Genomic DNA, 15,459 nt, shown 5'->3' with positions numbered 1-15,459 from the left:
TTCTAACCATATGATTTCCTCTTTGAAAGGATACTATTTGTAAAGTTCACCATGAGTAGGTGTGAGAGTGTGTCTTCCTGTGACGTGTCTATCGAAAGGTTTTCCCTGAATTTGTTTCCTGTAATTGTCAACAATCTGTAGCGGCATTCCAAGATATCAAGCATATATATGAGGAAATTGACCAGTATTTTGGATTTCCCCCTCCCAGGAAAAAAAAGGGCAGGACTCAAAAGAGTTGCAAGTTTACTTTGCGAAGGGAACGTTCCATTTCATTACAAAGGAATGAAAATATTCTGCAAGTGAACATTTAATGGAGGGTAAAGAAAAGGAATATCACATACGCTTTAATAAAAGTTGATTATGAATCTATCTAACTTTGCCGGTGAAAAACACCTCTGGGAAGCGTTAGTTTTGCAAACTATTATTGATCTAAAACAAAATGAGTTAGATCAAAACAAAACAACAAAACAAAACAGACTGAGTCCTCTGACTCACATAGTCTTTAGAAAGTAACTTATTAATGGAACAGTAATTCATTGATGTTATTGCAGACTTCTCAGCTCAGAAAGCAAGAGAGAAGAGCTGAGCAGCCTAAGCCATTTCTTTATGAATTAAGCTCTCTTCCAACTGAACGTGAAAGTCTAACGCTGGGGGGCCTTAAGCCTACTCAAAGCCCCGGAGACTACATAGTCTTAATCCAGCTCTGGTCGGCTGTTCTCAGACTGATTTAACACAGTAATTAGTGCTTCATTTTAATATTGGACCCACACTCCTTTTTCTACCACAGCAAAGTGCCGATATGCGCTACTAGTAGACTGTTGAATGACCCTACTCTGTCCAGAGCGGAGCCATTTGGTTTATCCTGTTGGATTTATTCATCAAATATCCAATGTTGCTGGCCAACACAAAATCTATCACATTAACATCAACACAAATGGCATGTTATGGAGGAAATAAGGCATTGCATTCTAGATATTCACAAAACACTTTGTGAGCCTGTAGATCGGCTATTTTCAAATGGCCGTAATGTATATAGGGCTGTATATAATGTATGTATATATAATGTATATAGGGCTGTATGTAATGTATGTATATATAATGTATATAGGGCTGAAGTGGTATGTTTTGTAATAACTAAGTAACTAAAGTTTTCAAATAATTGTAGTGGAGTAAATATAATAATTGCCTCTGAGATGTAGTGGAGTAGAAAACTGGAAAAACACCCCAAAAGTGCCAGGGACAGAAGTAGTGTACAGTATGAGTGTATGGACAGAGGGAGGACTCAAGGTGTAGCAACAGCAAGATACTCACAATAACATGTTCCTCGCAGAGGGTTACCTAGGTAACGGTTTTCTGAGTCACACCTGGAACGGAACAACAGAAGAAAGGGGTAGAGAGGAAAAAAGAGAAGAGACAGAGAGAAAGAGAGAAAGAAAATATTAGCATACAACGAGGTTTAACCTTTTTTAGACACATTTGTGTGCGTGTGTGTTTGTTTATCTGTGTAAGTGTGCGTGTGCGTGTGTGTGTGTGTGTGTGTGTGTGTGTGTGTGTGTGCACGCTCGCGCGCACGTCAGGCATGCTTTCGCTGCAGGTGTTGTTCTCCTTCAGCTCTCTGTGTGGTGATTTCCCCTGACAGGGCTGTCTGGCCATAGCTTCTCTGTTCGACCCAGAGGCACACAGCGAGTGCGCGCGCACGCACACACACACACACACACACACACACACACACACACACACACACACACACACACACACACACACACACACACACACACACACACACACACACACACACACACACACACACACACACACACACACACACACACACACACACACACACACAGAGAGAGATGAGACTGAACACCTTGGACAATAGTGAGAAAAAAGTGCAGCTCTGGGAGATGTTTAGAGATACTGCATGAACTCTCTAATCTGAATACAAAACCTATGTTTCCATGGAGGAATAAACTTTCTCAGACAATATGTCCCATGAGGAATGCAAATGGGTGCTGTTCTTTCTCTAAAGACACAAGGGCAGAGACACACAGTACTATGGCTGAGAGCGAGACAGTGTAGGAGAGACAGACAATAGGAAGGCTGAGAGGGAGACAGTGTAGGAGAGACAGACAATAGGAAGGCTGAGAGGGAGACAATGTAGGAGAGACAGACAATAGGAAGGCTGAGAGGGAGACAATGTAGGAGAGACAAACAGTAGGAAGGCTGAGAGGGAGACAGTGTAGGAGAGACAGACAATAGGAAGGCTGAGAGGGAGACAGTGTAGGAGAGACAGACAATAGAAAGGCTGAGAGGGAGACAATGTAGGAGAGACAAACAGTAGGAAGGCTGAGAGGGAGACAGTGTAGGAGAGACAGACACTAGGAAGGCTGAGAGGGAGACAGTGTAGGAGAGACAGACAATAGGAAGGCTGAGAGGGAGACAGTGTAGGAGAGACAGACAATAGGAAGGCTGAGAGGGAGACAGTGTAGGAGAGACAAACAGTAGGAAGGCTGAGAGGGAGACAGTGTAGGAGAGACGAACAGTAGGAAGGCTGAGAGGGAAACGATGTAGGAGAGATTTACAGTGGATAAGCTGAGAGGGAGACAGTGTAGGTGATACAGACAGTAGGAAAGCTATGGAGTATGGAGGCTTGATTTATTATTTTGCTGCTGTCAAAACTGTGAAATTTGTACATGATCAAAATCTCTGGTATTACAAAAAAATAGTTGGTTTTCCAGTTTACATTGGTGTATCTTTTGAAATGACATCACAGAGTTTCAAACAGGTATCACAAGCATACGCATGCTGGAAATGAATTCCAAAGCGCCGTTTGAACTTGATGGATTTCTTATTAAAGAAAACAACAACAACTATCAGCTGGAGCGCTTCAACAAATGAGTTAAAAGCTTTTCATTTATCAGCAGGGGACTGATGTGCTTACTGTAGAGGATGTTGAAGTGCCAACATAAATCAAGCATACCTGATGTAGCTAAGTGCCAAGCACAAGAGAACAGGAGCTGAGTTGTCAAGATTCCAATTGACTTTATAAGTAAAAAACTAAACAAAACTAAAAACATAGTGATGAGAATATATCTCATTATGATTAGCATGTCAGTACTTAGCTTCAAACTTGGCTTCAAAGGGTCTGCGAGGTTAGTGGGTGTACTTTATGCTTTATGTGTGTGTGTGTGTGTGTGTGTGTGTGTGTGTGTGTGTGTGTGTGTGTGTGTGTGTGTGTGTGTGTGTGTGTGTGTGTGTGTGTGTGTGTGTGTGTGTGTGTGTGTGTGTGTGTGCGCACGCAAGTGCATATGAGTGTAGCCTTATATAGTAGATTGCATTTAGTCATCTGGTAAAACTTCTGAAGGAAAACAATCAGCATCATTTCCATTACCACAGCACCACAAAGCTTTACATCTCACACACACACACACACACACACACACACACACACACACACACACACACACACACACACACACACACACACACACACACACACACACACACACACACACACACAAAAGGCCTTGCAAAAACATATGCAGCTCCTTGACAAGCCTAACTAAACTAAACATGGATGATAAATCATCCAATCCGCTGTACTGTTCACACGCACTGCTTTCACAATGGAACAGAGGGGGGGGGGGGGGGCGGGGCAAAGAGGGAAAATACACAGAAAGACAGAGAGAACGATGGAGAGTGAAAAAAAAACACCCAGAGGAGAACCAGAAGAAGAGAATTTGTGAGAGAGGCCTTGACAATGAGAGGAGAGGGATTGTGTGTGTGTGTGTGTGTGTGTGTGTGTGTGGGGGGGGGGGGGGGGTTGAATGAAGTGCAGAGTTGGTTAAAGTGTTTGTGAATTCTGTTGTAGTGCTGCGATGGGAGTACAGGGGCTGTGTTGTCACCTCTGAATATTAGATTTTCTATAAACCTCTGGCCAAGGACGAGGCTCACAGCCACCTCACAACATGAGAACTACCCAGTAAAATGTTCAGTGCATACACATCTGTAAGAATGTACACAGAGAGTGTTACCAATGATAAATGAGCACTGAGGAATGAGGATTATACTGTGTACCAACTCCAAGGGTGGTGCATGAACCTGTATCATAATGTAACAAGATGCAATGATATGACCCTTGTGAAATCCAATAAGGAAAGATACTGCAGACAGACAGACAGACAGACAGACAGACAGACAGACAGACAGACAGACAGACAGAAAGACCAGACAAGTGACATTAGCAGTCATGCATGAAAAAAAACAATCTATTCTGATCGATCGCTCTCTGGTGGGTAGTACAGTATGATTTTTTCCCCTCCAAATTCCAAGGATTATGAACACATGCAAACATCTGGATGTCTTGGAGGATTATTGTCTCCTACAGTATCATGCTTCTGAACCGCGCACCAAGCTTACTCCTGTTGCATAGCTGTCTTAAAAATGTGTGTGCCGTTTGCGTGGAGTTCTTCTGCTTCAACTTTGGTGAACTTTGACCAGGCCTCAACCAATAGCAAAGAAGTATGTGCGGTTGACCCATCTTGACTGTCATTGGTTGTAGTTTTCTTAGTGAGCCAAGATGAAGATTAACAACCACAACCACTACAAAAGATTTCTGTGTGTGTTACATCCTGCAATGCCCACATTCAGCCCAAAAAAACATGTATGAATTTAGCCTCAGCAGGCGATAGTTATTTGCCTGTAGTCACACGTGTGACCATTTTATGAGCGATGTGACTCAATATACAGTAACAATATGATGCAACATTGATCAATATGTTCCTTCTACGCCTAAAGCGATAAGAATCATGAAAATTTTGTATAGAAATTGAGAACATTTGACGCAGCGTGCATGAGAACAAGTGCACCATCGTGGGCATGTCCTCTTTACATTTAAACTGTATAGCCTACACATGCCTGATGGGGACAAGATAAGAACTATACTGGACGATTACAACTCACACTTATTCAAACACACATCAGACTCTCCGTCTCTCCCTGACTCGCTCACTCACGCACGCACACACACAAAGATAGAGATTATAGGTTGCCATGGTGATGTTATTGTGGCGTGTGACTGTCACACATGAACACACTTTACAGTCATGTAAAAGAAGCAAATTAGCAGTCAATTAGTGGATTACATTCAGTCTGAAAGCTAATTCAAGATAAATCAACACAGTCTAACAAGCAAACAAACATGCTGGAAAGAGAGAGAGGCCTCAGTGGATTTCAGGTTAAGTTGCAGTTGAAAATCAAGCACGCACGCGCACGCACGCACGCACGCACGCACGCACGCACGCACGCACGCACGCACGCACGCACGCACACACACACACACACACACACACACACACACACACACACACACACACACACACACACACACACACACACACACACACATCCATATGCAGTCATACAACTCATGCACACGGACATGCACATGCACATGCACATGCACATGCACATGCAAAAAAACAAAATAGAGAAATATAAATAGGCTTTTAAATCAATAATGAATAACCCAATCAAATAATAATTGCATACTAATGGAAACTGGGTTAGGACATGTTTGGTTGTAGGCTGGTAAGTCAGCTGGTCTAGTTAATTCATGCATGGCCAATACTGTAATGCTCCATCTCTCTGAAATTAAATCGTCTAAACTAGTGTTCCCCGATCTGTGGGCCGTGAGTTATTGTGATCCATTCCAAAAGAAAGCACAGGGGTGGAATATTTATTTTGAGTCGACAATGTATTGTATACACAGCACAAGATACTATTACGGCCTGAGAAACAACGGCTCCCGAGCCATGTGCCCCATTGTAATGTATAACAATCTTTTGAAGATAGCAGATCTACAGACTGGCGCTGGAACAGACCTAACACTTGACAGAGCAGTCGGTGGCTGCTTGTGTGTCTGTGACTGTGTGACTGTGTGTGTGTGTGTGTGTGTGTGTGTGTGTGTGTGTGTGTGTGTGTGTGTGTGTGTGTGTGTGTGTGTGTGTGCGTGTGTGCGTGTGTTTGTGCGCACGTGAAAGTGCAACGCTTCCCACTGGAAACGACAGTTCTTCCTTGAACAACGGTGTCCCGAGGCAAATACAGCTGATCTACAAACCCACAACGTGTCGCAGATGCGACGTGTTGTTGGTTTGTAGATCGGCTTGCGTTGAACTTTAGTTTTCCTTCTAAGCTCAGTGGCCGATGTAGCAACAGAGAGACGGTAAGTTCGGGCCCACAGAGCCACATCTCCGCCATACCGTTTTAGCTGTGATAAGTCAGTCAGTCCCCTATCTGAACACCTGGTATTATAATGTCAATCGTGATTGTATACACAATAAACAGGGCAGGCTATTAAAACGAACAGCGGGGTGCTGCGACCAGGTTTATTTCAAGGTGGAAAAGCTCAGCTCGGGTGTGGAAGATGTGGACTTGAGTATGTCCTTCAGCGGACAGGAAGCTTCTGTTATTGTGTTATATTTGTATCTTATCTTTGTTCTTTGCAAAGATGTCTCCCGTGTGCCATTGCAGGTTGAGGTAGAAACCGTTCACTACGTTTAGTTTGTGTTTGCTTTTAGGCAGCGATTAGCACGATAATCAAGACGTTGCTAAGCTTGACTATTCTATTCTTAACTATTCTTTAATAACTATAACATTAAAGATGTATATATGCTGACTCCTTTGCACTTTCGATTGGGTTAAATCACTAATTTATGTATATATGCTAAATTCTTTATTATTATACAATGTCTTTCCTTACTTAATATTATGTCTTGGATGTTGCACAATCTTTGAGCGAAACAAGCATGTAGTAAACTAGCAATACTTAGTTTGTACTAGCAATATTATACCCCCATCTACTGGATTGTGGGATATGTGATGCTCGCCCTCCCAGCCATGTAACGCTCACCGAAATGGGAAAAACTTTCTGTCATCTCATTGGCTGTCCTTCGACCATTCGAACCAATCATCAAAAAATCAAGGGCACGACCCCATTTCGAGGTCTGTTTCTAGAACTGGGTACCCCAGTTAAAAACCCAGCGGCTGTAACAAGAGGGCTCTTACTGCTTGCCTGTGGGAGTAAATTGCTCGTTCATAATCAAAATGACAAACAAATGGCCATGTGTACTCACTAAAACACAATATGACTCACGATGAACAAATGACACACTCTCTCAGAGAGAGTGAGAGAGAGAGAGAGAGAGAGAGAGAGAGAGAGAGAGAGAGAGAGAGAGAGAGAGAGAGAGAGAGAGAGAGGAGGAGAAGATTACCTTTATGAATCCCTATGGGGAAAGGGAGATGGGGGGAGAGAGCGGAGAGCAAATGGAACAGAGAGAAATTATGAAAGGGAAGAAAGGAAAGCATGTGACAGTGAAATTGAGGGAGAAAAGACGGAGACAGAAACAATTACAGACAGGAGGAATAAAGTGAGAGAAAGAGAGAAATGGGAAAAAACAGTGTGACGGAGGGAGAGAACGACAGACAGAGATGGGATGATGTGAAGCACAGATATAACAATGAGAGAGAATTAGAGAGACAGAGAGAGAGAGAGAAATACAGAGCTGTGTAAATCAAAGGTGAAAGCAACTGCAGGGCTCAATGCACAAACACACAAAGTATGTACGTGCGTGTGTGTGTGTGTGTGTGTGTGTGTGTGTGTGTGTGTGTGTGTGTGTGTGTGTGTGTGTGTGTGTGTGTGTGTGTGTGTGTGTGTGTGTGCGTGCGTGCGTGCGTGCGTGCGTGCGTGCGTGCGTGCGTGCGTGCGTGCGTGCGTGCGTGCGTGCGTGTCCGTGCATGCGTGCGTGCGTGTGTTGTGTCTCTGCTGTGCCTTCACCAGAATAATGAAATATGTGCACGTGCTGAAAAGGAACATTACGCTCAAAACCTGCCTGAGACAAATGATACGCTAACAGGAGTGTGCTGTGCTGTGTGTAGTATCAGACATACACACACCAGCTGACTGACACACTCAACAACTACACACCCTGGCTTCACGTTTTGCAATCAATGGCAGATTTTGTCAAAGGTTGTTTGCGCGTGTGCGTGTGTCTGTGTGCGCGTGAGAGTTGCGTCATGATTCAAGAAATTGAGCCCCTGGTAGCAGTAGTAGCAGCAGTTAGGTCATGTCATATTAGTGCAGCAGGAGAGGTAGTAGCAGCAGTGGTAATCTAAGTAGTAATTGTACTAGTAGACTCAATCGTCAGTCTCTAATCGGTTTGTTCAACTAGTCTTTAGTCCTCAGTCTCTACTGATTTTAACCAATGCTATATTGACCGGGATCCCCCAGGGCTCTAAACTTGGTCTGCTCCTTTTTTTCCCTTAACACCAAATCTCTTCCTATATTAAACTTGCTTTGTGGCTGGATGGAAGTCATAAACATGGCCCTATATGGAGACTATTCTGGCATGCATACAGTTATATAAATCTAGCTGGAGTCACTGATGGTGTCACGCTCTGACAAGCTGACAGATCTACTTCAAACTCGTGTGTGTTTCGCCGAGGAGCCGAGGGAGTGCGGTTCCCGGCGTGAAATGGGTGGGATTGGCGGTCGTCCAGAAGCACGGATCTGACCGATATGCCCATATATGGGCATGCCATAAATGGGCATATCTATATATACATTTCTAAACCCAAAACCCCCCAAAAAAACCTGCCACTGTGTGGGACTAAACACAAAAACAACATATTAATGTCACTAACAAGACACGCCACAACGTGCAGAATTACTACGCGCAGTCTGTAGGCCACTTCATACTGCTCAGCACACATCTGCCCCCTCGCAGCATAATTAATTGCGGCCAACACAAACTCACAACATTACAGTCGGCCATGTTGTTCCTTAGCGTCATCGCCGACCACCGCCCAACGAGACCCAAGTGAGGTCAGACAACACACTCCATATTTGGGCATAGCTCCATTGGGAACATCTCCTATTATGGCTTTATATAACCGCCCAACGAGACCCAAGTGAGGTCAGACAACACACTCCATATTTGGGCATAGCTCCATTGGGAACATCTCCTATTATGGCTTTATATATTATAGAGACCAACAAACACAAAGCACCGCGCAGCGGCTAGGGGGGAGGGGCGCGCAGCGCCCCGACCCTCTAGTACTATACAATAAAAAAGCCTGTTTTTAATTGTCTCCGCCAGGCCGAAGGCATGGTGGAGAGTATGTTTTCGTTCCCGTCCCGCTGTGTGTCCCCCCCTTAGCCAAGCTAACATTGGTCAAGCTTCACGTGACACGTGACAATATGTTGAAAGGGTGTGCTTTGATTGGCTAGCGAGACGCATGACGAAATACATACCTATAAATAGGTGTGTCACTTCGAAACATTGTTTACATGTTTCGAAGTGACATCAGTGCCATCAGCCAAGCTAACATTTAGTCAGGGGATATTAGCAGAAAAAGTTCCAATCTTGGAATAAATTCCTTACCAAAAATCCTCACCAATGTGTTTGTAAAGGTGTCTAGTAACACATCTCACGAAGACTGAAAAGCAGTTTCCCAGTTTCCCCACACCTATCCATCAGCCAAGCTAACATTGGTCAAGTGACACGTGAAAATATGTAATATTGACAGGATTAATGGAGAGTATCTCTTCCTCTCCGTCCGTCTCTATGTGTCCATCTGAGAACACCCAACATTGGTCAAGCTGCATGTGACATCACATGCACGACCTCGGAGCACAGGTCTCCGCCAGCGGACCTGTGCTATTTTAACCAAAGGAAATCACTTACCCTATCTTTAATCACCTTTAACACCTATCCATCAGCCAAGCTAACATTGGTCAAGTGACACGTGACAATATGTAATATTGACAGGATTAATGGAGAGTATCTTTTCCTCTCCGTCCGTCTCTATGTGTCCGTCTGAGAACACCCAACATTGGTCAAGCTGCATGTGACATCACAATATGTTATATAAATAGGTAAGACAGGATCAATCAGGAACAGTACTTTCCAGTACAAATTACCCGACCGTGCGTGTGTGTCTGAGAACACCTAACATTGGTCAAGACCTGCCAGTGACTGGCAGGTCTATATTACATATTCTGATGTAATATAAATATCTTAGACAGGATCAATCAGGAACAGTACTTTCCAGTACAAACTGAGATCACAGCTGAGATCACACAATGCAACTAACTCCCAGTACGCAAACCAGGGACGTGCTGGCCACTGGGAAATGTGGGACAATTCCAGAAAGGCCTCTCCATTCCAGGCCGACCAGGCCGGCCGTTTAAAAAAACGGCTGAAATTAAGTAAAAAATCCGGTGCGTGGCTGTTGGCCGTGCACAAGTTACGGGCCTCTCTATCTGAGATTCCCAGGCTGAATTAGAGGCCCAGCACGTCCCTGACGCAAACTGCCTGAAGCTTGGTGTAGTAATAATGACTGTTCGATGGTTGATTTGATTGTGGTTGCTTACCACCTCTGTATCTCATTACTTATTGCTATAATAATATAATTGTTATGATATAGTAACATGTTCTATCTTTGGTAAGAATTAGAACATTTCTAGAAAACTATGGTTAAAGATAGGGTAAGTGATTTCCTTTGGTTAAAATAGCACGGGTCCGCTGGTGGAGACCTGTGCTCCGAGGAGCACATTTTCTAGTTTTTACTTGTATTCAATTGCCTTGTATGTTTGATCTCATGTAATGTTTTCAACTGCCTTGTGGTTACCTAGTTGTCGATCAGCTAGGTTTCAGATTAAAACCTTTAGTTTATTTTAAAAGCCAAGTCATAAACAAATGAAAGTGAAACTTTAGTGGAGTATAAAGTACAATGCCTCCTTTACCCTTAACATTCCGCTTGTTTAGGAGTTACTGTAATAATATAGATTTCGTGGCGGCTTTCTAGCCAGTTGCACCTCTAGACTGAGAGTAGGATGGTCCAACATCAGAGACTTAAAGCCTGGCACATAATACAGCACTACCTTATTGTGGTAGTTGCATGCGTCCCATATTAGAGCCAAGCACCTCTAGAACTAATTAATGTGCATCCAGTCTGAGAACTGCTGATGCTGGCTTTGAAGAACAGGATTGTTACAAGCGTTTCATCAGCAGTGCCGCTTACGTACAAAGTGCAGGTAGGGAGAGAGAGATCGACTGAGCCAGTGAGGAAGATTCTTTTCCCGTGTAAATTAAGCCACAATGGCTAATGGGGTACCTGTGCACCAAAACAGCCTAATGATCATCATGCACTCGCAAAAATGCGATGGAGTCAAATTCACAACTTTTGGTCGCAGTCTGGAGCCCTGCTCAAGCAGAGAGGGTCAGCCAAGGAAGACAGTGACAGCCAGAAACTGATTGGAGAAATTAATAAAGGAAAAATAACAACAACATTGGCCTCAAATGGTACTTGGAGGACCGGGCAAGTCAAAAACGAGTGTACTTGCCCATAGTTTTTTTTGTCTTTTTCTTCCAACCGTTAATGTCAAACCTTGAAAAGTGAAAGTAAAATGATACAAAACTAGAAAAAGTGCTCCTCGGAGCACAGGTCTCCGCCAGGTCAGGTAGGTTATTGTGAGCCAGCAATGTTCAGAATTCGGCAATCAGGATGTAATATGAAAAATCGAACGGAACCATCTTGACCACTGGACTATAGAGATAATGGGTACCGGTTTGCATGATGTTTGGACACAATTTGTAGGAGTAATATAAAAAAGACAACTGTTGCAAAAATTGGCTTCAAGGTGGCGCTATAATAGGGCAATGTTAAAATGGTGGCATTTGTTCCTCAACGTAGTGCGAATGTGCGAGCAAAGTTTCACTGCAATCGGACCCTGCGTTCATGATTTGCGGCATTTTGTTCAAAACGGGCCACTCCTGCAAACTTTAGATGTACATTTTAGTCAATCAGGATGGACTATGAAACATCTAACAGATCCTTCTTGATCACATGACTATAGAGATCATGTGTACCGATTTGCGTGAAATTTGGATAAAATCTGAAGGCTTACAATCAAAAAATGTGTTTTACATAAGTCGGCCTCCTGGTGGCGCTATAAAAGGCAGATGTGCAAAATGCAGGGCAAAGGTTTTTCCTTGGCCTCTAGAGAGTGTGCATACAAAGTTTTACACAGATCGGTACAGTTATAGGCAAAAACACAAATTGGCCTGTTATAGCGCCACCATGAGGCTGATTTTAAAAATTTCAATTAGCATTTCTTCCTTGACGTAGTGGGAATGTGCTTGCAAAATTTCACGGAAATTGCATGCTGTGTTCATGATTTGAGGCATTTTGTTCAAAACGGAGCAGTCCTGTAAACTTTGGAAGCCATTTTTAGCCAATCAGGATGGAATATGAAAAATCTGAAACACCGGTTTCGTTTAATGACTATAGAGATACAGTGTACCGATTTGCGTGCTGTTTGGACAAAATCTGTAGGAGAACTGTCAAGAAATGTGTTTTGCACCAATCGGCCTCCTGGTGGCGCTATAACAGGCCCCTGTGAAAAATTTGGGGCAGAGGTTCTGCTCTGGTATCCAGGGAGTGTGTGTGCACAGTTTCGCTGCGAGCAAGCCAACGGTGCCGGAGATTAGCTGTACACAGACAGATCGAATGACGGACGGACGGACGGACGGACGGACGGACGGACGGACGGACGGACAGGGGGTAAAACATACTCTCTCGCCATGCCTTTCGGCCTGGCGGAGACAATAAATGTAAAACATACATAAAGTGTGTGACAGTGTTCCACAGTCTCTTCTGCAACATAACAGATATAAAATATGCAAAAGCTGTTTGGGATTGGGAATGTATCTACATTCTACACTTCATGTATATGAAGGAAGTGAGTGAGTGCCAATGTAAATGAGTGCATGTGAGATTGACATGGCCAATTAGTGGCCGCAAAGAGATCAGGTTAAAAGCGCAGCATGTAGCCAGATATACAAAGTAAGTATATGGGTGGAAATGTTCAGATGTGTGCAGCAGGGCTCAGCACCGGTTCAGCAGAGTGAACAGGTGCAGGCCTAGCTGTGGAAACGGTCCTTGGCACGGGGGTTCCTGGCACTAAACATTTTCAGATAAGGGTCCACGGCCAAATACATATCATTTTGGGAGTCCTTGGCATGAAAAAGTTTGAGAACTACTTATTTAGAAGTAATTTGTAGAATCGGCCTCAGGTCTTAATGGGTAAATGCTGAGGATTTGACTGTGTATGAACTTTGGGTGGCACCCCCTGCGAGCCAGACATTCTGGGTAGTATAAGCGCCACCCAAGGTAGCATCAGTGCTCGGCTAGGGCTCAGTGCTGTCTTCACAGAAACACAATGGCACCGCCAGGGCACACCGGTTTGACCTTGCATCATGTGTTGCCTGATTCAAAGTAGCAGCAGTACTAGTACAACTGGTACTTAAGTAGTAATTGTAGCTGTGATGCCAAATCTGACGCTTTTGGCCTCAATCTCGTGCTAACTCAACACATCTATACACACACACACACACACACACACACACACACACACACACACACACACACACACACACACACACACACACACAGAACAGTTACACACAGACAACACACACAAAAAAAGTACTTACACACGCACACATACTGTACACACAGGGTGTGTTTTCCCTGTGTGTGCTGTGTAGCCACTAGATTTATGGATGCAGCATTTTTCAGTCGGTCTCTGCCAAGCCATTTAGAATATTACAGTGCTGCAAGCCTGGCAGAGGCAGGGGCACACACACACACACGTGCGCACTCACACAGGTACAAACACACACACACACACAAACACACTTATACTACTGTCACACAATTTTAACCCTACGCTCCAATCACACAAACCCACCCCCCCACCCACCCACCCCCACACACACACACACACACACACACAAATATAGCCCCCTGCATTGTGTACCCAAATCTAACCCTACACTCCGCGCACACACATAATCCTCACTCTTCACTCAAACGCATAAATAATCCCCAGGGAAACCTTGCCAGCCCTGTTCCACATTACACATGCACAAACACAATCCCCATTCAGGTCTGCGTGTGAGTATGTGTGTGTGTGTGTGTGTGTGTGTGTGTGTGTGTGTGTGTGTGTGTGTGTGTGTGTGTGTGTGTGTGTTTTCTGGTGGAACCAGTCCATATGCCGATATGGTTGATATTTTTCACTCACAGCTGACACTGGTCTCCTTTGATGCCCTTGGTGGTGCAGAAACACTTGCCCGTGCTGACGTGACAGACGTTGGCGTGGCTGTTACACCTGCAGGCTGCAGAGAGGAGAGAGAAAACACACAGAGAGATAAGAGGGGGACATGATCCACACATACAGAACAGAACAGGGTTGGATTTGCTGGGGGTGATGGGGGATGGGGGGGGGGGGGCATGCCTCTGCTTTTGAAGTCCCCCCATCTGGTCATGCATTTGTATCACCAGCGGGGATAGGTTTTTATCCCTGGTTCTGGTCAGAGATTGCATTAAATACATGCATTTCCTTTCGCAAAATGTAGTCTTATATTTAGTTGGATAATATCACAGTTTAATTTAAAGCGAAAATAGCAGCTCTACAAGCTCACAAGGCATCGTGAGCTTTTGGAGCTCACAACACATAGGGCTTGTAAAGCTCTATAATAAATTCCCCAAAAAGATACCTAATTATTATAAGTCAGTTTTGGGGCTTTTCAGGGTTAGGGGTCATGCTCAGAGTCATTTCAACAAATACACCGGGGGTGAACAGGTGACCTTCTGATTACCAGACGGCTGCCCTACCCACTAAGCTTCATCCGGCCTAAAGTATTTAGGGCTTATGTGGTTAAGAAAATGCTCCCCCCGCTCTGTTTTATTTACAAATCAAAACCTGCAACCAGTGTTTGAAGAAGTACTCAAATGTTTTACTTAAGTAAAAGTATTCATATCACAAGTTAGAAATACTCTGTTACAAGTAAAAGTCTGGCATTAAAAATGTTCTTGAGAAAAAGTACACAAGTGTTGGCATCAAAATATACCTAAAAGTACCAAAAGTAAAAGTACTCGTTATGCAGTCCCATTTCACAAGTTTTCAAAATGTATAGAAATCTTTTGAAAATAGCAGATCTACACGCTCACAACGCGTTGCATCGTGAGACGCTGTGATCTTGAAGATCGTCTATTTTCAAATAGACGAAGTATATAAAGTGCTGAAGTGGTTAATGTATATACCGGTAAGTGGTTAATAAATAATTGTATAGGAGTAAAAGTACAATATTTGGATATGATATGTAGTGGAGTAGAAGTAAAAGTATTGAAAATTGGAAGTACTCCAGTAAAGTAAAAATACCTCAAAATTGTACTTAAGTACAGTGCTTGAGTACATGTACTTTACACCACTGCCTGAACAGACTTGGTACAAAGATATGAAGACAACTTGAGCTGGGTTTTACTGACTGACGGTTACTGTTGCAGTGTGAAAGTGCAAGTCATTCTGTTCAACTGAGGCTTGTGGAGCAA

The 15,459-nt window shown here is 43.7% G+C and overlaps 1 protein-coding gene across 1 annotated transcript in view; it reads right to left on the bottom strand.

Annotated features, from left to right (window-relative positions):
• The window catches only part of LOC311058033 (attractin-like protein 1), a 337,913-nt gene that overhangs the window by 155,460 nt on the left and 166,994 nt on the right, over positions 1 to 15,459 (bottom strand). The window contains exons 21-22 of the mRNA XM_084075308.1: positions 14,150 to 14,243; positions 1,312 to 1,364 (exon numbers count right to left, since the gene is read on the bottom strand). Coding sequence (XP_083931434.1) covers positions 1,312 to 1,364; positions 14,150 to 14,243 — 147 coding nt within the window. The remainder of the gene's footprint in view (positions 1 to 1,311; positions 1,365 to 14,149; positions 14,244 to 15,459) is intronic.

Source organism: Gymnoscopelus microlampas (assembly GCF_963454915.1).
Source record: "Gymnoscopelus microlampas genome assembly, chromosome: 13".
NCBI classification, from domain to species: domain Eukaryota; kingdom Metazoa; phylum Chordata; class Actinopteri; order Myctophiformes; family Myctophidae; genus Gymnoscopelus; species Gymnoscopelus microlampas.
The sequence above is the reverse complement of the archived record's forward strand: the minus strand, read 5'-3'. Positions and strand labels throughout refer to the sequence as shown.